General features: G+C 39.9%; 1 protein-coding gene across 7 annotated transcripts in view; it reads right to left on the reverse strand.

Moving 5' to 3' along the window:
- The window catches only part of DACH2 (dachshund family transcription factor 2), a 247,375-nt gene that overhangs the window by 53,366 nt on the left and 171,044 nt on the right, over positions 1–22,965 (reverse strand). For all 7 annotated transcript variants that reach the window (XM_021531417.4, XM_021531418.4, XM_085570457.1 and 4 more), the window contains exons 4-5: positions 7,192–7,347; positions 3,399–3,571 (exon numbers count right to left, since the gene is read on the reverse strand). In XM_021531417.4, the coding sequence (XP_021387092.1) occupies positions 3,399–3,571; positions 7,192–7,347 (329 nt within the window). The remainder of the gene's footprint in view (positions 1–3,398; positions 3,572–7,191; positions 7,348–22,965) is intronic.

Raw genomic sequence — 22,965 nt, forward strand, 5'->3', positions numbered from 1 at the left:
CTGCTTTTGGCTGGAATTGTGTAAAACACTGTTTTTAGCCATGTAAGATCATATTTGTTACAGGTGCACTGTAAAATAAAAATCTTCACATCATGCTCTCTGGAGCTGAATGTTTCAAAACCTTCAGTGAAAAATCCTCTCACTTTTCTGCTCATCCCAACTTTCCTTTTGAAAATATTGCCACTGAGTAGGTTTTTCGGAGTTTCAGGAACAAAATTATTGTGTGACAGTAAACTGCTACATTTATTCATAGACTCACAAGCTGATTTGGGATGGAAGGACCTTAAAGATCACCTCATTCCAGCCCTGCCAGGTGCAAGGACACCTTCCATGAGTGCTCCACCCAACCTGGCCTTGAGCATCCACTGAGCAGCATCCTCTTTCTAGCCCAAACTGTAACTCAAGTGTACTTAGCCAAATTCCACCCCAGACTGATGCTTATTTGACATCCAGGCCATTCCTGAATTGCAGAGCAGACCCAGCTGAAGAACAGCTCTGAAAACAAAGAAATAACAAGAACTGGATGCAGGAGGGATAAGAGAAGGTGGTGAACTCAGTGTCCCTGTCAAATTTTGCTTTGGCCATATGAGACCCTCAATAACAGAGATTCTTCTGAGCCACTTGAGCCAAGTTTCAAACCCAGCAAGCTTCTTCAGATGTGCAGTAAATCCCTGTAAGGCTGGATTTATCACAGGGCACTGCCAGGCCTGCAGCCACAGTGCTGCTGGTGCTGCTATAATCACATCACATCATGTTAGAGATGGCTAAGAAGGTTTTGTGAGCCTGACCATTGTGCCTCCCTAATTTATGGTGTTCCTGTCAGGCAGAAATCAAGTTTCATAGTTATGACATTTCTTTCTGGAGCACTAAATGTTAACTTTGCTGATCATGCATATCTTGGTAGAACAGCTTATTTCTAAATGGCAAACGTGATATAAAAAGCATAATGACTTCATTCAAAACCTTATAAAGCAGCTGATTCTCACACCTATAGAAAACAGGCCAAGTGGTATTTTAGTCATCAGACTATGGAAACAGACACACACTCAATATATTCCATTCATTTCTCCCATTTTAAGTAAAAACATGATGCTGGGATTGCATTCTGTTGAAAACTAGCTATATTTTGTACTTATTAAATGCACTTAAATAATGTCCTATAATAAAAGTATTACTAACAGCAGGAGCAGCAATGCTTTTCTTTTTTTTTTTTTACGTTTCATTTTGTAAAAGAGTTTCATGTTAACTGGTCATCATTCTGTGCTGGATGATTGTACATAGGGCAAGGAAAGGACAAAAGGAGCCTCACAGTGTAATAAAATTCATCTACACTTCCAGCACTCAGGCCAAACTAGAGAAAGATGCAGCACCACTTGACAGGTGAGAGTAACACAGCAAAGGACTCCCACTCTGCCTCTGTCATGTTGGCTACTGGTGCATTTTCCTCTGCAACATGAGAGGAAATAATTCCCACCAGAGCCCTGCCCAGACCTCGTGCTGCTGTGGAGATATTGTGTCTCCTCTGGTGCAGGTGTTGGGGAAAAAATTGCTGTAAATAAGTAACTCACATCAGCAAGGGTCTACTAAATAACACCCTGAAACCCAGCTGCTTGCAAAAACTGCAGTTTAAATTACAAAGGACTGGCATTGTTTACAAATATAGTATTTAATCTTCATGTTGACATACTGGTAACATTTAGAATACAATCAAAGCTTCTGCAAGTTTACTTGCTGCTACAAATATTCTACTGCTGTGTTTAAATTAGGGCTTTGTCAAGAGGTCTCTGAACACTTAAGGAAAAGGTTAGGTTTAAAATTAATGGAATTTCAACTAATTTTTCTAACAGTTTAATGAGTTGCATTAACTAATATACAGCTGGGCATCAGAGAGAGGTGTCTTCTCCACTCAGCCAACAATTGTGCAAGTACACTGATGATGGAGAGAAGTTTTTACACTTCTTAATCCTAACTAGGGATCCTAAAGGGAAATGTCACCTCTGAATTTTCCAATCTCCCTAGAATCCAACAAAAAAGCATTAAGAACAAAATTTGCTCTAATCTGGAAGTGAACTCTCTGTAAAAAAGAGAAACAACCTGAGGCAATTTTGGAGATGCTTAGGGTCAGAAAGCAAATCAGAAGGAAAATAAATCTCTCCAGAACCTCAACAACAAAAGGATGTAGAATTTTACTGCAGTGATGTGACAAGTGATATTTGCTGTCCCCCTTGAGAGGATGCTGCATGGACATGAACAATAAACACGTGCTTGGTCACTAGGAGTTCCTTTCCCTGCTTGACTTAGAAACAGAATCTCCTGAAGCACCAGTCTGTGACAAAACGAAGTACAACACAACTCTGACTAATGTATTCTCACTACTGGACTGTAGTGTTGGGAGCAGTGACTTTCTCAATGATAAAAAAATTACACACTAAAATTAAGATGTTTTACAATAAAGATATGAGAGCAAATCAGTTCAGCTAATCAGTGAGAGCTGTAAGAATAAAGCAACTCAGAAGTCAGATTCTAGAGTGATGGGGATACATCAGTGTAAATGAACACAAATATTGAATACATTTACTTTCCAAAACAGATAGCCCTATAGACTCATCTATTTAAACCCAAAGAAAAATGGATTAAACTAATGAACTTTCAAAGCTGACAACCTTTTACTTTGTCAACAAGAAACCCACATGTGCATGCAAATACACACACATACGTCAGACTGCTAACACCTTTAATTTTTGCTCAGTAAAAAGTGGACACACTGTTTTAGAGAATCCCATCATACCAATCCCTCACATACACTGATCCTACACACTTCTATTTTGAAAATTTCTTGTTTTAATGCATTTTTGAGTGTGTTGCAGGACAGCAGCTCTCCACACAGGCAAAAATCTTTCTCAACAGCCTACTTGGCAGAGACTACAACAAGCCTTTCAAAATACAAACATGTTTTAACCAACCGGAAGGAAGTTCAGGTTTGGCTACCAAAGACTCTACTTACTGAAATACTTGTAGTAATTTACTCAGGTACCTGCTCTGGTTTTGCGCTGCTAGAATTCCTGTTTTGTTCTTCAGACTCACTAAGGTACTCATGATTATTTTCTTTGCTATTTACCTGCACTGGATTTGCAGTGCACTAGAATTCTTGTCACGTCGTCCAGCATTTTATCTTAAATTTTACTTTAAACAGCATTTTAGGAGAGTTATTAAGCTTTCAGAGATCTTAGTCTAGCCTGTAGTATCAGTGTCCATTTTTAATGACATGCCAGACTCACTGACAGACCAGAGCAGCTGAACTCCTTGGCTGCAGTGGTGGGTACTGCTCACTGTCCGTGCTTGTCCTTCTCCTCCTGAGAGAAGCACCCAAATCTCCAGGAGCCACGAGGAAGCCTTACCTTGATGACGGAGGCCCCTGCCCTGGAGAGGGGGCTGTGCATCTGCGCCGCCGCGGCCATGTTGGCGATGGTGTTGAGATGGTTCATCTGGTTCATGGCCATGGCCACCGAGGCCGGGGGGAGGCTGACGGGGAGCAGGGGGTGCGGCATCATCATGAAGGGCAGGTCTATCCCTGCGGAGAGCACGGACACGTCACTGGGACACCCCGAGGGTCCACAACACCCACCATGTCACTGGGACACCCTGAGAGCCCACACCATCCACCATGTCACTGGGACACCCCGAGGGTCCACAACATCTGTCAGAACTCAAAATGTCCCTCTGACATTTTTGGAGGTTCCGGGCCCAGGTCAGAAGCATTTGGGACCCTGGCAGGCAGCTGGAAACAGCTGGGATTTTGGGTTTGAGCCATAGAACGATTTACCAACCTTGCAGGAAGAACAAGAATCACAAAAGTTTAGATATTAGAGTAGAAGTAGTCACAAAGTAGAGGGAAGAATTTTTGAGTGCTGTACAGGGGGTTTTGGTTTTGTACATGGGGGTCAGAGGTTTTAAGATGCAGAGATTTGGGCCTGCCCTGTCCTCCCTCTTTCTCCTTCCTTACCTCCATGTTCTTGGTGATGTTGGCACTCACAGATTGGTTTAGAGTGGAAAAGCACCATTTAATATAGGTAATAGGCATTGGGGAAAAACTTTAACCATGTAACACGTAATGTACCATATAAAAGATAGAAAATCACCATTTAATATAGGTAATAGACATTGGGAAAAACTGTATAACCATGTCACACATAATGTCCCATATAAAAGAGAGCAGCAGCCCTGGGTGGGAGAGAAGAAGCAGTCGGGGTCAGAGAGGATGTCAGGGTGTGTGTGTGCCTCTGCCTGAGCTGTGAGCAAACCACAGCAGCCCAAGGAGAAAATCTTTGAGATAACTTGCAATAAACTGCCTTGAGACCAACAACAGAGACTGCTGAGCCTTTCTTTGGAAGCTCGGGATGGAGGAGAGACTTTTCCACCACACAGAGCCAGCCCCGGCCCAGGGTGAGCTCCAGCAAACATCCACGTCACTGGGACACCCTGAGGATTGTCACATCCCACTGCAGCACCCAGCACTCAAACCCAACAGCAGCAAATCTGATCATTTTTTGGGCTGCACAGGGGATGATTGTCTGTGCAGCCCAGGAAAGGCTGGCTTGTGCTGGGGAGAGGAGCACACAGCTGGGGCGAGACAGAAAATGAATATACCACTGCACCAGTTCTGTGATCTCTTTAGTTAAGAGAAATAAAGAAGGAAAAAGCCCCACAAAACATGCATATAATTTGCATGTTTTCCAACATATCAATGTTGATGGATATTTATTACTAACTTTATCTGATCATACACTCCTACCAAGACTCCTTCCCATTGCCACTTCTCAGCAATGTCACACTAAATTATTATACCCTATTTTTTTAATCCAGGAGGCTGTGCCTTGGACTACAGACACCACTGAGCAATTGTACAGAAGGTCTGTGAACTGCAACATGTAATGAGAGGTTCAAATTGTTGCCAGAGGTTTTAATTTTCAAAATGTCATTTTAAATTGTCTTCTGCTATGGATATAAACCAATTTAAGAAGGTATGAAATTTATTTGGATCAACTTGCAGATCCTGACATTGCCAAAAAGGTGAAGTTACTGCTAGCAAGAATTGGATTCTCATACTTCATTAATATCCATTTCAGCATGTGTATTACTTCTTGTACTTAGTAATAACTGCACTGGAAAGAAAGACCAAGAAACCAATTCATTGAAAAAATTATTTAGATTATTGTGCAGTCAGAAGTTCTTTAGAGGGACCACTGGAAGATAGCTACTATTGGGCATCCAATATTAATTTTTCAGAAAAAAACCCAAAAATCAGGACTCATTCTGCCAGACAAAAATTACTTATTATTTTTCAAAATGACATTTAGATTAGAAATCCTCATTAAAAAATTCATGTGCAAGTATTAAATAACACAAACATAGAACCAGTCATTACCACAAGCCATTGAGATTGTTTTTTGTTAAAAAGTTTTCAACTTTTGGGTTTAATCCTACCTATTGCAAAGGAGAAGGCTAGTCACCATTTTGGTGTATGACAGGATTAACAATAAAAAATACCACTGACTGACATATCTTATGTTATTCCTACAGAATTTGACTCCAGTGATATAAAAACACCACAGTGCCCACCAGAAAGGCAGAATTGCAATTTTCCCAGCTCCCACACTATTCCTGTTAAACATGAGCATATCATGATCAACAACTGTGATGTCTAATGACTCACTCTCTATTTTATATGATGATCCATGCCAATATTAATTATGATAGGCAATAAGCAATGCCCACATACATCTTTCTTCACTTCAAACCACTCTGACAATCCCCTCCAGTGCCTGCATCCACAAGCCTTTGTTCCCCTCCAGATCTCCCTTAACAGCCCAATAATCTTTCCTCATCCTCTATAGAGTTCCAAAACTCCCAGACACCATCTGGCCACATTGAGTTGTATGTCTACTTAAAGTCCAATTGACATGCAAACTAAATGCAAACTACAAACAGAATTTAACAGCACATCACCAGTTTTAAGACACAATCCGTCAAACATTTCAGAGGACTATGAGGAAAATATATCCTGCACTTGCAAATCATTGGGCATAATGTCTGACATCCAGTAAACCCTTTAACAGCCTATAGACCTTTACAAAATCCACTGGAAAATATCCTTAAGAGCAAAGAACACAATATGTCTGTGTGTAAAAGAAATCCAGGTATTGAATTATGCAAGAATATAAATTGAAAGGACAAATGACAGAGAATTTGAGTCCTATGACCTGGTGGTTTTTAACTACTGACACTTAATCCAAAATGCTCAGGTCCACACTTTCCCACAAACAAAGCAGGCTCATTTTGTAGGAGTTGTTTCAATAGCTCTGATTTGCTCAGGTCTGGGGCCTGGCAGAGGAGAATTAACTAACTACTCCAAAAATTGTGTAAGTAGCTAGAAATGTCACTCATCCCTAAAACTAACACCAAAAATTAACTTTGAGAACTTGGAGATTAAAGAGCTTAAACAAGCAACGAGATTTCATAAATAATGAGCTTTTCATTCTTCATCCACTATCAACTATAGGAATAACTTTACTCCTCACTAATTTTTAAAATGTTAATCCCAAACATTTCTCTTGGAACACTTTTTCCTTCCCTTCCTTCCCTCTCTGGGTGCACAGAAGTGGAACTGATGGCTTCCCACCTGCTCCCTTCCTAAGGGAAAGAAAAGAGATGGCTTTTTGGGGAGCTCCAAGTTCCAAATCCAGCCTGTGCCATTTTATTCCAGTTATTTTGGATAGCTGGGTTCAATGCATGACCTTTTAACTGGACATCTTGCATTTATTCCTTGCTCTCATATTTTATTTGGTGGGTCAGCATTCCCAACTCGAAGAGAATTTTTTCATACAGCTAAAATTTTAAGCAACTTTATGATTATTTTTCCTTTCAATCCATGCATGGAAATTACACTTAAAGACTGACAGTCCCAAATGCAGTGGTGAGTGATTTGAGTATTCCAAGAGGGAACAGCCACTTGGACTTGGACAGATGGCAGAGGGTGGCTTGGACATGAGACACAAGCGCAGCTGGCAGTGGAAGGCCTGACCCTCCTGTCACCCACATGTCTCCCACCATCTCCCCGCTCCCCGAGGCTGGGAAGAAAGGCAAGCCCAGCTCCCAGCAGGGCTCCAGGCACTCTTTTTTCCCAGTACATACTGTTGGTGAGCAGGTGGTTCTGCTGGAGGGGGCTGAGTGGGTGTGCACTCCCAAGGCTGGACTGCCCTGACAGCGTGGGGTGCCCAATGCTGTGCTGGGATCCTGTCGTGATGGGAGACTGCAGCTTGTCTTTGTCCCAGGAGGATTCACTGCCACCTGCAAAACAGGGCAAAACAAACCATGAGTGGCATGCACCTTTATTCAGAGATATTTCAATTGGTTAGCAATGAGCCAACTCTCCTTACCACAGCTGAGCACCTGGCACAGGCACAGCACCTGGAACCCGCACCTGAATTTTTTCAAAAAATAAATTAATAAAGAAGGATTGGGCAAAAAAAAACTTTTAGACGCTTTCAGCATCACCTACTTTCAAAATATTGCTTTGTGGAAACAGGAAAAGCTAAATGTCTGAGGATGCAATCATCAGTCATGATTAAAAGAATTATCAGAATGGGAGTATCTGAGAGGCTGAGTCACTTTCTCCTGCCATCGCAGGACACAAGGCCACCAGTCCCTGCCAGGCATTCATCTGAGTCCACCCCTGTGCTCCTGTGTCACTCCTGGAGGCATCTGGCCATTCCCTTCCTCCAGTGTCACCACATTCCAGCTGGAATTCAGCCCTCAAGATTTACTACAGTTTATCCTCAAGCTTGGTTATCTTTGAGCTTCAGTAGCTCCCCCTCCACTGCTGAGCCTGACCCTGGGGATGCCCCACATGAAACCCTTCACTTTGTGGGTTAAATGAGCCTGGCACAGGCTGTGCTTGGAAATCATCAATATTCAGCAATTTCTGTCCAGATATCTATTATGCATAGCAATTACTGTCTACAACAAACACAAAGTCTAGAAAACTGAGCACTTGGTGTCTCAAATCTCGCTCTGGTCTTCTGCAGCAATTTTAAAGTTTTTTCAGTATTACACACTAGAATAATAAATTCCTTTCGAACATCAGGTTAAATAGACCATGTTAGTGAATTCCAAAATACATCTGGTTTACAAAACAGAACACCTGAAAAAATGTTAGACTGAACATTTCTAGAGCCAAAAGGTATTTTAAGATCACTCCCCTCTCAGGTACACCCCACACAGTCACTTAGATTATAGATTTTTAGAAAAACATGTAAATGCAGTATTGATTTTGTTTTGAATTTATGAACAAGAATCTCAATTAGAATAAGTAAATAGATTACTGGAGTGCAGCAGATAGAGGCAGCAAGCAAAAAACCATTTTAATTGAATATGAAAGTAACAGAGAAATTCCATTCTTTATGACAACACTTGGCTAATAAACATGATTAATACTGCTAAATGCAAAAGTTTGAAAGATCAGTGATTGAGAAAAAAGGAAAACACTCCATCATTTTAGCACTATGTCCAAGTATGAATTACCTTCCTATAAAAGAGTTGTAATTTGTAAAATGATGAGTAATACACTGACAAAGAAAGATACACTAAATTATGCCATGTGATATAATGTAGCATGGCATAGTGCAGTAATTAGAACTACTACAGTCAAGGCTGTGTCAGCATCTTTGTTATTTAATATACTGTATATCAGCTCTTTCAAATAACATTTGACTGCTACTTAGTGTGGAAGTTGTTCACTTTGAATATTGTGAAGCTGGGGTGCTATTACTTGGTGTGTTTCAGAAGTTAAATGTGTGATTTATGGACTTTCGGAGGAAATGTCGAGCATTTGATTCTAACAAGTGAGTTTTAATATTCTGCATATGCTTTTTCAACAAATTTAACATTTAGATTCCTCAAAAAACACACATGCTTTTGCATTAATTTTTTGCTTACGGACACATTTTGAAGTTGTAATTTCACATATCAGGGCACTGGCCACAAAAATTGGGCCAAAGGTAGTTTGTTGGGATTTCTGAATGAAAATTAAAAACTGAGTCTTCATCTGAAAGTTTCCCTCTCCCCGTTTTCCTCTGCCCTGGGTAGTTCCAGCCCTAGGCACAGATGCTCTAAACTCAGCTCATTGAGTTAATTCTGGAAGTTTCTCTTGCCTTGCAGAGCCTCGTGGCCCTGAGGCTGCAGCAGCAGAGCCCCCCCAGCTCTCTGAGCCCAGCTCTGCAACAGCTGCACATTCTGCAGGAAAATTCCATTATTCCCAATTTACAGATGGAGAACTGCCCTGTGAAGAAAAGTGACTTGCTTAAGGAAACCCAGGAAATCTGCAATAGAAGGGGAAACTGAATTTAAATTGTGTCACACAGTCCAAATCATTGGACCAGTTCTCCTTACAGATGGGGACAACAATAACTTTTCCCCTCTGCAAATTCCACTTGTAAATCTGCTCCAGTATTCAGTGCCAGCAACACAAGAATAAATTGCAATACACTTATCTCTACAGACCATTCCTGTATTCTTATGTTCCCTATCACTTCTCCTTAGAGAAAGAAAAAAATACAGCCGAGTGTAGGATGTATAATAAAAGTGATGTTAAATGAAATGCATCCTTAGCCTGCAGTATCCCACAGATAACAGCTCCATCTCTCCATCTGGACTGCATTTCCTGTGTAGTAGGAGGCCTCTTAAAAATGAAATAATAATTAGAGCAGTTCTTCCCTAGAACTGTTTAGGTGTGAAGTGTTTTATAAGGGCAGCGTGGTCAGCTCCAGGTGGGAAAGCTGAGGGGCAGAATTAGGAATTCCTCACTGCTGTTACACCAGTGAGGAAACTGAACTGGAAACGAGTCAGGGCTCGTGGTCCTGCCCCGTTCTCCACCCCACAGATCCATCCTACCACAGTCCTTCTGCACAGCTGAAAAATAACCATTTCAAAAGAAAATTTACATTCTTCCCTGGAGTATCTGTGCCCATAGGGTAAGAAAAAGATTACATACAAATTTACAGCAAGCCTAAAGCAGATTCGCAGTACAAACCAAGTATGTGACGTGCAAACCTGTGCTGGTACACTCAGCCCTTTAATTGCCATGCAGCGTTGAAAAAAGGTATTTATTTTTGAGCATACAATTTTCTTATTTGGGAACACAGTTGTCAGCATGTTTGATCAGCAAATACATATCTGACATGCAACATATCAATGTGTATTTTCAAACTCTTTGTTGCCATAACAATTAGAACTGAATACATCCATAAAAACCGAATCCTTCTTAATGCTTCAAATTCATGTTTAACCACAATTTTTCAGATTTCTGTTCATCTCCATTTTTTTGTCCAAACAGGTGCCATCTGTAAGGCAAAGATATCACATTTTGATTTTAATTTTTTTTTCAATTCTGTATTTTATATAATGAGCTTACAGTATGTGCAGAGAAGTGTTTTAAGTAATTTTGTTAGGTATATAAAACATAAAGGGAAAAATATATGGAAAAAATAAACATACACTCCTATGAAAAATGAGAAAATGGGAAATAGCACCGGGACCCACCTCTTTTATATGAAGGGAAATAAAACTTTTTATTTATTTTATATGAGAAAGAATATTTCATTTTAAAGTATGAGTACTTGATACATGAGTGTCATAGGAATATTATTAGAGCACCCAGAAGTTATTTATCAAAATGCCAATACAACATTTATACACTTTACCAAAAGCTTTATGTTTGACACTCTTACCCCCTACCCACATGACCTTCCTTCCAACAGAGAAACCTGAAGGACAGAAAGGTGATTTTTCCTTATCTTGTTTGCATTGTGGTCGATCTTGTCCCAGCACAGGCTGTTCTCAGCATCAGAAAGAAAGGGAAAGACAGAAAGGAGCTGCAGCCCCAGAGCTCCTGATGCTGGGCAGGTGCAGGCACAGAGCTCGTGGGCTGCTCACCAACACCTGCAGAAAGGGGCAAGGAAAAGAAGTCTGGGCTGCCTCCCCCAGCCAGCCCAGAGCAGCAGAGCTGTGCTGCAAGCTGTTGCAGAGCTGCAGCTGAAAGCACAGTGGGGTTAAAGAAAGGCAGGAGTGGCTGCAGCATCCAGGGAGATGCACTGCAGGGCACACATAAAGAGGGACCCCGTGTGGATCTGGGCAGTTTTTTACTGTGTAATAAATGAAATCTTGGATTCACCAGTTATTATCACAGGTTATTTGGGAGAAGTTACTTAGCAGTGCATGAATTACATTAATGTTCAGCCAAGTAGAAATCATGTGAATTTAGGAGTTAAATCACAAGGTACCATGAACAAACAGGGAAAATCAGGCCAAGCAATACATTTACCTGCTTGTCAATGACAGACCCCCCAACAGCCCCACTGGAGGGTGATTTTCCATCACAAAGTGTCTCTGTTTAAGTTTTGTTGTATTTATTTGAAGGAAATTCAAGCAATAAGCTCAGCTTCAGTTTTTCTGAAAATGCTGCTACTCACCCATTATTAACTTTAGGAATTTTTAAGGCAGCTCTTAAAGCCAAAAGTTTTCTAGCAATAAGCCTCTCTGTGCATTTCCAGTCTTCAGAACAAAACCCCAAAATCTGCTGTTCGTTTGTTGGGGTTTTTTTTTGTAAAGACATATCTGTAGTGATTAAATCAGTGTCTTGGTTTTAGGTATTGAAAGATCTCCAGAAAGTAATCACAGTTCAATTCGGTGACAGTTTCTTTTCATTTGGTTTCAAATTCATTTTATCAGCCTTAAATCTGTCTGGTTGAACTAAATGAAATCCTCTCTGTCAGAGCTACCTTCGAATTCCACAACCACGCTGTTTCAATCTATGTCTGTCATTTTACTTTTCCTTGTGATACATTCCTGAAAAATTGAACTCCAATTGTAAAAAGCAATACCATCTTCACTGGCCAATTTTATTCTCAAATTATTTTTAAACACATTTTTCATCCTGTTGGGCATATTAAGCACAACAACAGCTGTGAAAAAAAAAAGTATTCCATGCATTGCTATTTCAGCACTGGTAATTCCAAAGTATTTCTCACCTCTAACTTCTTGTGAGTGTCCAGCACATACAGGGCCTTTGAAAATTTTTGGATTATACAGAACCCCATGACTCCCAAAATAACAGAGGCCTTTTTGCCAGCACTCCTAAGCCCTGTGTTTCCAGACTGTTTTACCAATATCCCAGCCTCACCCTGATAATTGGGAAAAATGGTCCCTTGGCCTACACAGAATATCTTCTGCAAAAACATTTCAGCCTACAACTTTCTGTCAACATTTTCATGGTATCAACCTTTGAGTGTTCCAGGAAGACAAGTTTAGGTTGAAAACTGAGATTCTCACTGCAGGAAGGTCAGGAAGACACCACCCAGGTCTCATTCCTGGTCAAGTGTCACCTTCCTGTCAGAAAACCATAAAACTGCTCTGGGTCAGGATTTTTACCCATTTAACCCCAAATTCTGTTCCCTGTATTGGCAGTAGAAAATGTTATTTACAGAGGCCACACAAGTGTGGGCACTTTCTGTGGTCCCTTATTATTCCCAAATGAAGTGCTCAACTTTAAAAATGGGAACAAGATTTTTAATCAGCCCGCAAAATCATTACAACCATCTGGAAATCTAAATGGCAGATCTGAAATGCATTTAAAGCTTTAATGCATGGATTTATCTGCTGTGTATATTTGGCTGTATCAACTTTTGGAGTGTACCCTACAAGAAAGCCATGAAAGTGTGTAGGGTAAGATATTAAAACTCAAGAAATCCAGTGATGGCTTTACTGGGCTACTTCCAAAAACTTATCAAGTGGTTCAGCAGATGTAATTACTGCTTAGCCCTGCCAAGGCTTTGAAATGTGCCCATTAATTCAGCAATTCCCAATCTGTCCATCAGTCAGTCATACTTAAAAAATATGTCTGTCAGGACTTAGGTGAAGTAATCTGTTGATAATTACACAATAAGAAGGCATCTGAAATCTGAATATCATTTCTAAACTTTTTGAAAAGTCTTGATGACAGCAAAATCAAAGTTTATTTCACAGCAAACAGGACATTCAAGGTAACTGGGAATATGTCAGAATATTTGATGCCAATTTAATTAAGAACAATTAATTTCAGGAAGATACTTTTTGAGATGATAAAAGCAGAGCTGCAATATTTATCTAGGAACCTAACCATCCCTCCCAAACCATCCACTGCTTCCTGTACAGTGAACAAAGAAAGGAGGAGGTGGTAAATGAAATGCTCTGAGGTTGCCACGTGCTGATGGATGAGCCTGGTGCTGAAGCTCAGCCCAGCCAGTCTCAGTGCCAGTACCTGGGCAGGTGTGACCATCCCTCCCTGCCCTTCCAGCCAAAACAAGATCCCACCATGACTGCCAGGGCTGGTGTCCAGCCCCTGAACAGCAGCAAACCTGTTCCCCCTCTCACCCAGACAAGAGCCATTCATCTCTGCAAACTGGACCCAAAAAAACGCTCCTAAAATACACCCAAGTGTTTTCTACTGCTTTCTGTGGCCAGTGTGGATGAACAAACTGGCTGCATCAACTAAACTTCAGTATCACCTCCAGCACCTCCAGCTGAACTCCAAAACAACAAACACACCTCAGTGGTTCAACTTCCACAATGACAGCATCCGGTAAAATTACACTTAACAAGATAAAACATCAGATCTACAGAAATTTAGACATCAACTCTTTCAACAATTATCACTAAAATGCACTGGTACTCACAAACACCTCTCAGAGCTAGATACTTGTGCCTGCACTGTGTGAAAAACCACCTGGTGTTATTTGAAGGTGTGTTTTGGGAGGGTTAATTTGGCATTTGCTGTCTTCCTCTGACAGCTCCTAGTTCTTGCACTGGATTAAATATTAAGTTATAAAACTCTATTCAGTTTCTTCTATAGAACATGAAGTACATTTATTGCTAACATTTTTAGTAACAACTGTGTGACAACTGTTTTATTTTTCTATACAAAGATAAGAATGATGTACTAGAACACAGCATCTATTCTGGTTAAGGACCATCAACAAAAAACCTGTTTTCTACTGCAGGACTACAGCCTGCCTTCAGAAACACGTTCATTTCACAGAGAGAAAGAAGGTCAAAATTCTGGTCTGTCATGTTTTTATTACTGTTGATGATGCACAAGCCAGAAATAAAACAGCTTAACTTTCAGATCTTGAATACAGTTTGCAGGGCTGCCTGCCAGAAAGGATAAAACATACATCCCTCTGAAGTCCACTACTGCAGCCACCAGCAAGCAGGGAACCAGGATTTGTATTCCAATTATGATAATCACCACACCCTCACTCACCACAATTTACAATTTTCTGCCTTTTTAAAAATTACCTAATATTTCCCCATATTTAACAACTTACTGAAAGAACCACTGAGATAAAATACTACACAGTATTTTATTATTTTTACCATGACTCTAACTTGGTAGATATTTTATTTTGATTCTGAGAGGCTTTGAGAATATCTTAACATCCGGGGCAGACAGGTAACTACAAAATCAGATTATTTGAGCTTCAACAATTCATCATTTACTATTTCTTTGAAATAATTATTAAGAACAGTTCAAGTTGCAGATGGCAATCTGCTGAGTTAATCTGCAGTGACATAAATGGATCATGTATTTATAATCTTTCCAAGATCTCCTAACACTAAGAGAACTCTATATAATGCAAAGTATAGACTGAAAGCATTAAATAAAATCTGTGGCCTTAATGTACACCTGGACAGTTTTCCAAACTTCCAGCACCTGCACAAAACTCATTGGAGATGTTACCAGAGAATGAGAGGCTGCTGAGGGATGCCCAACACACTTTTACAAAGAAGGTCTCTAGTGACATTCAGTGCCACAGTCCAGGTTTCCACAAAGGATCAGTGGCTGCAGCCCCACCCAGGTGTGTCAGGATGGGAACTCAGGCCAGGTACATGTAATTAATTCCATTTCTTACATCTGACAGCTGAACCTTGCACTAAATACAACTGACTTCCAAAAAACTGAGAGTGCTGCCAAAACCAGGGGAGCCCGTGGGTAAACCCAATTCACAGAAAAGGTCAGCAGGGACATCTACTGTGTTTAACTACATGCCAGCCTAAAAATAACACACAAAAACCCTGGAACTACATTAGCAGCCAACTTTGTACTTCCTTTCACAACCACTTTCATTTGTGCTCACAGTAATACCTGAACAGGTTCCTAGCACAGCACTTGGATCCATCTCACACATTTAATCCATCTTTGCTTCTCAGGACATTTTTCTCATTCTGCAAGCTTAGCCACTGGGTATTCCCATTACCTCTAGAATAATTCTCCTCCAGGAATGCCAGTGGGATTAGCATTAGCTTCTCTAAGGAGCAGGATTCAACCCCTAGAACTGACCAACAATGCCAAATAAACCGTTCCTAAACTTGTTATTCTGTAAAGGATACTCTACATCCTCAAGCTAGAATTTCTTTCTGAGCTACACAAAGCAATAAACAACAACTACCATCAGAACAAACATTAATAAAATGTTGTTATTAATACCAGATAAAGTGAAACTATTTCTTAAGAAGAGAAAGCGAGAGGCTTCTGCAACAAAACAGAATAGCACAGTGCCAAACTGAACTTAACTAAGCTTGAGGTTTTGGACAGGATTCATTTCTGCTTGTGGTATAAGTATGCACCACCTTGATTATCATTTAAAAAAATATTGACAGCTTGCCTTCTCATACCAATGCCTGGTAACAAATTCCAAATGTTTTGTCACATTTCTTGTGAGCAATGCCATCTGCCAGAGGTGGCATTTCATGGCTGTTTACCCTGACTCCCTCCAAGAATTCATCTGCCACTATCTAATGCTGCCTGAATAAAGGGGATTAAGACTCTGATGCAACAGAGACTATTGATAATTTGGTATAATTGGGAAGAAATGAAGATAAATGAGGTTGAGGATGGAGAGGCAATTAGTTGAGCTGCCTGTACAGCTGTGTACTCGGCCTGGCTCCCCTGGCCTTTTCTTTGGTGAGGTATGTGCAAATTAAACATAATGACAAATACACTCTTCCCAAAGCTCTTTACTTTGTGAAGCCTGAAGATCTGTTTTTCACTTCTGAGATTCTGTGTGAAAAGGAAAGGGACAGAGGATCACACTCTCTGCTGAGGTTTTTAAAGAGATGCACTTTGTCCCAGCACACCTGTGGCTCATTACCTGTGGTTCCAGCTCAGCATCCCCAATTTCCAAAGCCCAGGGCTTTGGCCAGAAGGTGAAGGATTTTGTCCCCTCAGTGCCACAGACAGCTTTGGTCATTCCACAGCTCCAGATGGCTTTGCTGCAAATATCCTCTGTCCATGTCATTGCTCAAGCAACATCCCCTAACCATGATCCCCCCTAAAGCCAAGCCCCACAGTCTGCAGCTGAACCTCCACTCTGTAAATTATGGCAGCTTTTAAAAATACTGGTCAAAAAAAAACCCTTTGAAACATCTAAAGATCACATTTTACTCTACAAAACATCTTGGAAGGGTACGAATTTTTAGTCCTAATACAAAAACAGCTACCCAGATAAAAGCCTTCATTCGAAGCTACATTATTCAGGTGAAGCCAAGTAATCAAGCTTGAATATCTTGAAAAATATTTAAATCTCAAGTGAACATGGTCAGACTACAAACCTCCAAATTAGAGGGCACAAATCTGCAGTCTGATTTACAGTTCTCATTTCAAATATACTGAGATACATTCATACATATACATGTAGAAATGTCCCCATATGGGGTTTAACATCAATGTAAAATAACATACATTTGCCACAAGAAATGTCACTACATGTTTCACATAAAACTCTGTCAGTTTTTCATAAATGTCAAATAATGCAACATCTCCTTTAGAAAGCAATCCAGTATTTGCAGAGACAGCTTTGGCTTACAGACATGTTTGCCCAACTACCCAGCACATGTTAATTTTCTGATTTCATGTACAGGTGATTCTATCCGAATTAGGTTTTAGATGAAAGACTTCATAAAACTGCATTTCTTTTCTGCATCCATACAGTCATCAGTTATTTTTAAAATTATTTTGTGGATTACTCAAAAAATGCTTCTTAGGTAAAGACAAAAGCCCACAGAGGAGATTTTAGAAGCCAAATGTTACATATCTTAAAAGAATAACAATTTAGTAGATTTATTTTGTAATGAATTTTCAACATAGCTGCTTTTTATTATACAGTACAAAGAGAACAAAAATTTACATTTTTTGTAAATTCTCAAAGCTAAAATCACTTGAAATTATCTATTTTCAAACTCACAGTACTACAAAATAGAGTGGTTTTTTGACATGAAAAACCTCACTCAACCTCAACACCGTGCTCTTCCCCACTACCTGGATGTCAACCATCATTTCAATTTTACTCTAATGTACTTTTCATTTTGGCTTAGATTTCTACAAAAGCAAAAAAAAAAAAAAAAACAAACAAAAACAAAAACAAACCCAAAAACAAAACAAAACAGAACAAAAAAAAACCCAAACCAAACCAAAAAACAAACAAACAAACCTTCACTTTTTATGAGACAAACATGCCAGGAGGAAAAAAAAAAAAAAAGATATATACTTAAGTTCATTTAAATTGACCTTGTTTTGCTTTTGTGAGGCTGAAAATTTGGCTGAGGTTAAACTGTTCCTTTATGGAAAATGGGAAGGGAAGGGAGGGGAAGGAAAGGAAAGGAAAGGAAGAAAGGAAAAGGAAAAGGAAAAGGAAAAGGAAAAGGAAAAGGAAAAGGAAAAGGAAAAGGAAAAGGAAAAGGAAAAGGAAAAGGAAAAGGAAAAGGAAAAGGAAAAGGAAAAGGAAAAGGAAAAGGAAAAGGAAAAGGAAAGCAAGCCATGAAAATTTGATTGGTATGAACAGGACAAAAAGCTGACAACAAAATATTCTGTTTTCCACATTCATCTTGCTTTGTTTTCTCACTTGCACATTGAGACAATGCTCTAACTCCCTCTTCCTTCCCTCTTTCACACAGCCCTTCCTCACAGGTGGGTGCTCATTCTCTCTACATCCAAATGCTGTCCTCAATTCATAAAAAGTGACAGTCTCACGATGAGTGGAAGGGATTAGGGGAAGCTGATTCTAAGGAAATACCCTGATTTTTATAGAATCCCTCCTGACTGCTGTTCAAATGCCTCTGTAATTAACAATGGGGCTAAAAATGAGTTCAGCTCTGCTTCTTAATTCTGAAAATCAGAATCACCCAGTTTGAGGCATCAAATCAGACAACATCAATTTGGACTCTGTGGTCTTCAAGGTCTTTTTCAACCGTGATGGTTTTTTGATTCTACTAGTATAAGAGAAAATATACGATATGCAACAGCCTTTTGACTGTTGGAGTTTCTTCTTGATTTCTTTGTCCTCTGCTTTTAAGTGATTGCTCATTTTCCCATTTTGTAATGGTACCTGCACCAATATTAAATAATATTTATAAGCTAAACCAAGAACTTGATTACAAAGGTAACTGTAATTTCTCAAACACAAAGCCAGAAACAGAAAAAGAACTAACTGAAGAAGCATTTCTGCAATTTGCAGATGATTAAATTTTGAAGGTGAGATGTTGTATAACTGCACCAAGCATTTATTAAGCTACCTTGAGGAGCTGTAATTTGTGGTGTTTGCCCAGAAGAGCCAGCACACAGCCGTAACTGATGATCAGGGATAATGGCCCCGGATTTCAGCACATTTCCAGAGCTCCCTGCTCTATGCTGAGAACAACAATATCAAAAGGTTCCTCTCTCCAGCACTGCTGGTGTCAAGGTTAATGAGCTAAAACTTGTTAAATTGATATTACCGAACTAATGACTTTTTTATAGGATACTGCATGGATTTTGACACACAGGCTAATGTGGAATATTGCTGGTCTTAATTGAATTAGAAGTTATTGCATGTATACAATTAAGAGAACTAAAAATGGGGGAGCTGTGACCACACTGTTGTCACATACCTCATGTGCTTCCAATAGTACATAAATATAGAATCCCAGACTGGTTTGGGTGGGAAGGAACCTTGAAACCATCCAGTGCCACCCCTGCCATGGCAGGGACACCTTCCACTGTCCCAGGTTGTTCCCAGCCCCGTCCAACCTGGCCTTGGACGCTGCCAGGGATTGGGAGATCACAACTTCTCTGGGCAACTTCAAACTTTTAAATATGAAATTGTTTAAATAATACAAACATTACTGAAAAATATTTTTACGTCAACCATACCAAGCGTTAAAGGAAGAGGAGGAATAAATGCCTGGAGTCTCCATTCAAAATAGATGAACCACCAACAGGAAAAAAAAATTAATGAATCATATTAAAAAGCAAGAAGCTCATGAAAAATAAATTACATTTGTAGATGATTAAATTTTGAAGGTGAGATGTTACATAACTGCACCAACCATTTATTTCAGTGCCATAACTCATCTAATAAATAAAATACTTCTTTTAAATCCAAACTGCAGGTATACTGCTATCCTGATGACTTGGATTTTCCATTTACATAGTACAGGAGCCGATTTGGGCTGTAATTATTTGAGGCAGAAAGGAAAGGCTGTTACTTAGCTGGAGAGAAAATCAGTATCAGCTGTGAGCAATAGTACAATGCAAATATGTCCTCTACAGACAGAATCACTGAGTTTAAATTCAGAGAGGTTCATTAGAGATTACCCTCCCAAATATAAGATACCTGCAAGTTTAATGCAAATTCCCTTTGGTTTCAGTAGTATTTTTGTATTAAAGTTCAATCTCCCACTGACACAGAAATGCCATTTAACCTACAGGATATACCCAGGTATGCTTGGTGTTTAAAAAGTGAAATTGAAGATCTTACTTGTGTTGTTTTTCTATAAATGACTTTTCTGCCTGGATCTTAGACTTTACACAGAAAGAGAATAAAGTTGAACTCAGCTTCCAAAAAATATCTACTTTGTCAAAATCCAGAAAAATAGAAGAGGTGCTGCAAGTGAGGGGGAATATTTCTCAAGGATGAAATGCCAAAATCCTCCTCACATCAATTTCTTAGAGACAGTCAATCAACAAACAGAACTTGCAAGACACTTCTTCCTACTGCCTTTCCAACTTCCATCTCAAATATGAGAAAATTAATCACAATTTAACTAATATTATAAGATTCATAGGAAAAGGGGGGAAAAGCAGCCTCTGATGGCTCATGAGTAACAGAATATACAGCACTTACAATTTCACTAGTCCTGAAGTTTCACTGTCTCCATCCTTCAAACCTGAGTGTCTTCTTAAAAAGAAGAATCTATTCTAATTTTTATATTGCACAAGTGTAGAACAGCAGCAACCCCCCCTCAAATTTCAACATTTTAAATATCAATGCCTGTCTGATCTTAAAGGGAAGCTCAACATTTATGTCTTGTCTTGGTGATAAAGTTCATGAATATATAATGAGAGTGGAACAACTCTGCTACTGATTAAATGTCAAAAAAGGTTTTATTGTCAAATATATTGTAAATACAGAAGATATACAACAAAGAGCATTAATTGCAGATAGCTGTGTACAGCTTAAAAAATGCACGGCATTGAGATGGGAAATGCTGATTTTCAGTTTCAGCTATCAATTTTAATTTACCTTCAGAATGTTCCTTCAGTCAACATGTACAGAGAGAATGAACTATAAAATGGCCAAGCACAACTGAACTAAATGTTCCCCATTCAAGGGCAAATGTTAGTCTATATCCTAGGCATACCCGGCAGAATTACCCAAAATTCTGGATCTTCATTAGAATTTGTCTAAACTTTTGTGAAGATTGAAAAGAAATACAATGTAAAAACCTGCTGAGGGCAGAGGGAAAGCTAGAGTAGCCATCCTCAGCTCAGAGTGAGGTTTAACTGCCTGCTTAAATTTAAAATATAAAAATAAAAAAAAAATATCTAGAGTCTGCAGCAGACTGCAGGTGAACACAGGTCAGCAGGATGCTGCTGCCAGGACATGCCAGGGGAATGTTTCCAGGAGATCAGAGCCTGTACAATGGCAGGAATTCTGTGTCTCCATCCCTGCCACACTCCTGCCCAGAACAGAGACCTTGACCCAGGCACTGCCCTGGAGCAGGAGGATCTGAATCACCTGGAGAGGGGCCAGGGCAGCCCAGGGAGAGCTGAGCAGGGATGGGGAAATCCTCCGAGTGAGCCTGCAGGACAGCAGGGTGTTCAGTGGAGGGAAGGGACAACAGGCAGCAGCTCACTAATTGTCCTCACTAGATAAAGATCATGCTCAGTCATAAAGAGTAATAAATTGTTCTCTGCACCCACCGTGTACAGGACGAGATGCAGCAAAGAACTTTTAACAAGGAAGACTTAGGGGAACGTCAGGAAAAATGGCCATGATCAGAAAACCTATGAAATGTCTAAAATTAAGCAGGGCAGCTGTCAGTCAGACATGAGGATGGCAGAGTTGGAGTATGATAAGGAAACAAGTGCTGGGTTTGATGATCCTGAACACCACAAATTGCAGCAGGAGAGCAGGGGCATCCTGCAGGGTGGAACTGCCCTGAAGCTACCTTCCAGCTGAGCCAGGTGTGGGCAGCGTGAGCCTGCAGGTACAGCCTGCAGTGCCCACCCACAGCAGCAGCACTGCCCTGCCTGGGGAACCTCCCTCAAACACAGCTGCCCAATAAATACGTATTAGTCAGGTACATAGCATCACACTGCCTGGATTTCCAAAATAATAAAGCACTTGAAACTTGTGTTTAAAAATCCAGGCATTTTTCCTTTAGATCATGGACAAATTAGCAGCTTCAATTATACGGTGCCAATAACATTTGCTTCTCCTTGACTAAATGGACCACGTTTTAATACTCTTCAGTGATCTTATTAATTTAAATTAACCTTCTAAAAAATTAAGAGTAAGAATTTCATTTGAGGAAAAGGTGTTGCCGCCATGGAAATTAAAGCCTCTGGTGGATAAAGGTAAATTTACTCTTGGTCTGAGACAACACTGCTGGTCTTTCCTAATTGTAACTATAATGATCTGATAAACTGCTGCTCTTGTATACAGTCAAGGGTTGGGTTTTTTTTAAAGGAGCTAAAAACACAGACTACCCACCTGTATCTATTTTTAATTTGGTAATGACTGTACTTGCTAAAATTCTACCAAAATGTCACTCACAGCTTTGGATTCCAGCTTTTTTTAAACAGAATATGGAGCAGAAAGCATAACCTATTATGCAAAACTGTCAGATGCTTACTGTAAAATCACAGAAATAAATGCATAATCCTGATTTTCTTGCAGATCAAAACTTCATTAAAGGAAAATAAAACTTGAATCTAAATGCTGAAGAGAGCCAAGGTATGCTATAAAAAGTAGTAGGGCTCTGATCTATGTGTGTCCTGCTTACCCACACAGCCCCTGCTCCACAACTAAGGGATGCCTTGTACTCTGTGGGTGCAAGGAGAGGCAGAATTACTGGAGACCACAGTGACTTCTGTCTCATCAAATTCACAGATCAGCCAGACATTTCAACAGCACCAACTGTTGCAAGGAAAACTGCTACCGAATCTCAGCTGCAGAAATGTCAGCTCAGGGCACGCCGCACAAATCTAGTGCTGAATCCTTAACTACAAACCCACGGTCTGGAAATTTTGGGGGGGATTAATGCTACTCCTTTAAGTGAGAAAATATTCCAAATAATCACACCACAAACATGTCTTGCCTCCAACGTAAATTAACTGTATGTTAGAGGACTTTTTTTAAAAATCTGATTAAAATTGTCATTCCTGAGACTCCTGCTGTTGGCAGCTGTATCACTATCAATGACATCCTCTGGGATTCCCAGCATGTGGCCCACATCAAAGGTAATATGCCAGTTTTCATCCTACCTTATATGTGCCTTAACAAGAACAGGAATGTTCCAGACTTTACAATGTAATTAAAATACAGAAGTACTCTC

This window comes from Lonchura striata, chromosome 4A (genome assembly GCF_050655825.1).
Source record: "Lonchura striata isolate lonStrDom1 chromosome 4A, ASM5065582v1, whole genome shotgun sequence".
Taxonomy (NCBI): Eukaryota; Metazoa; Chordata; class Aves; order Passeriformes; family Estrildidae; genus Lonchura; species Lonchura striata.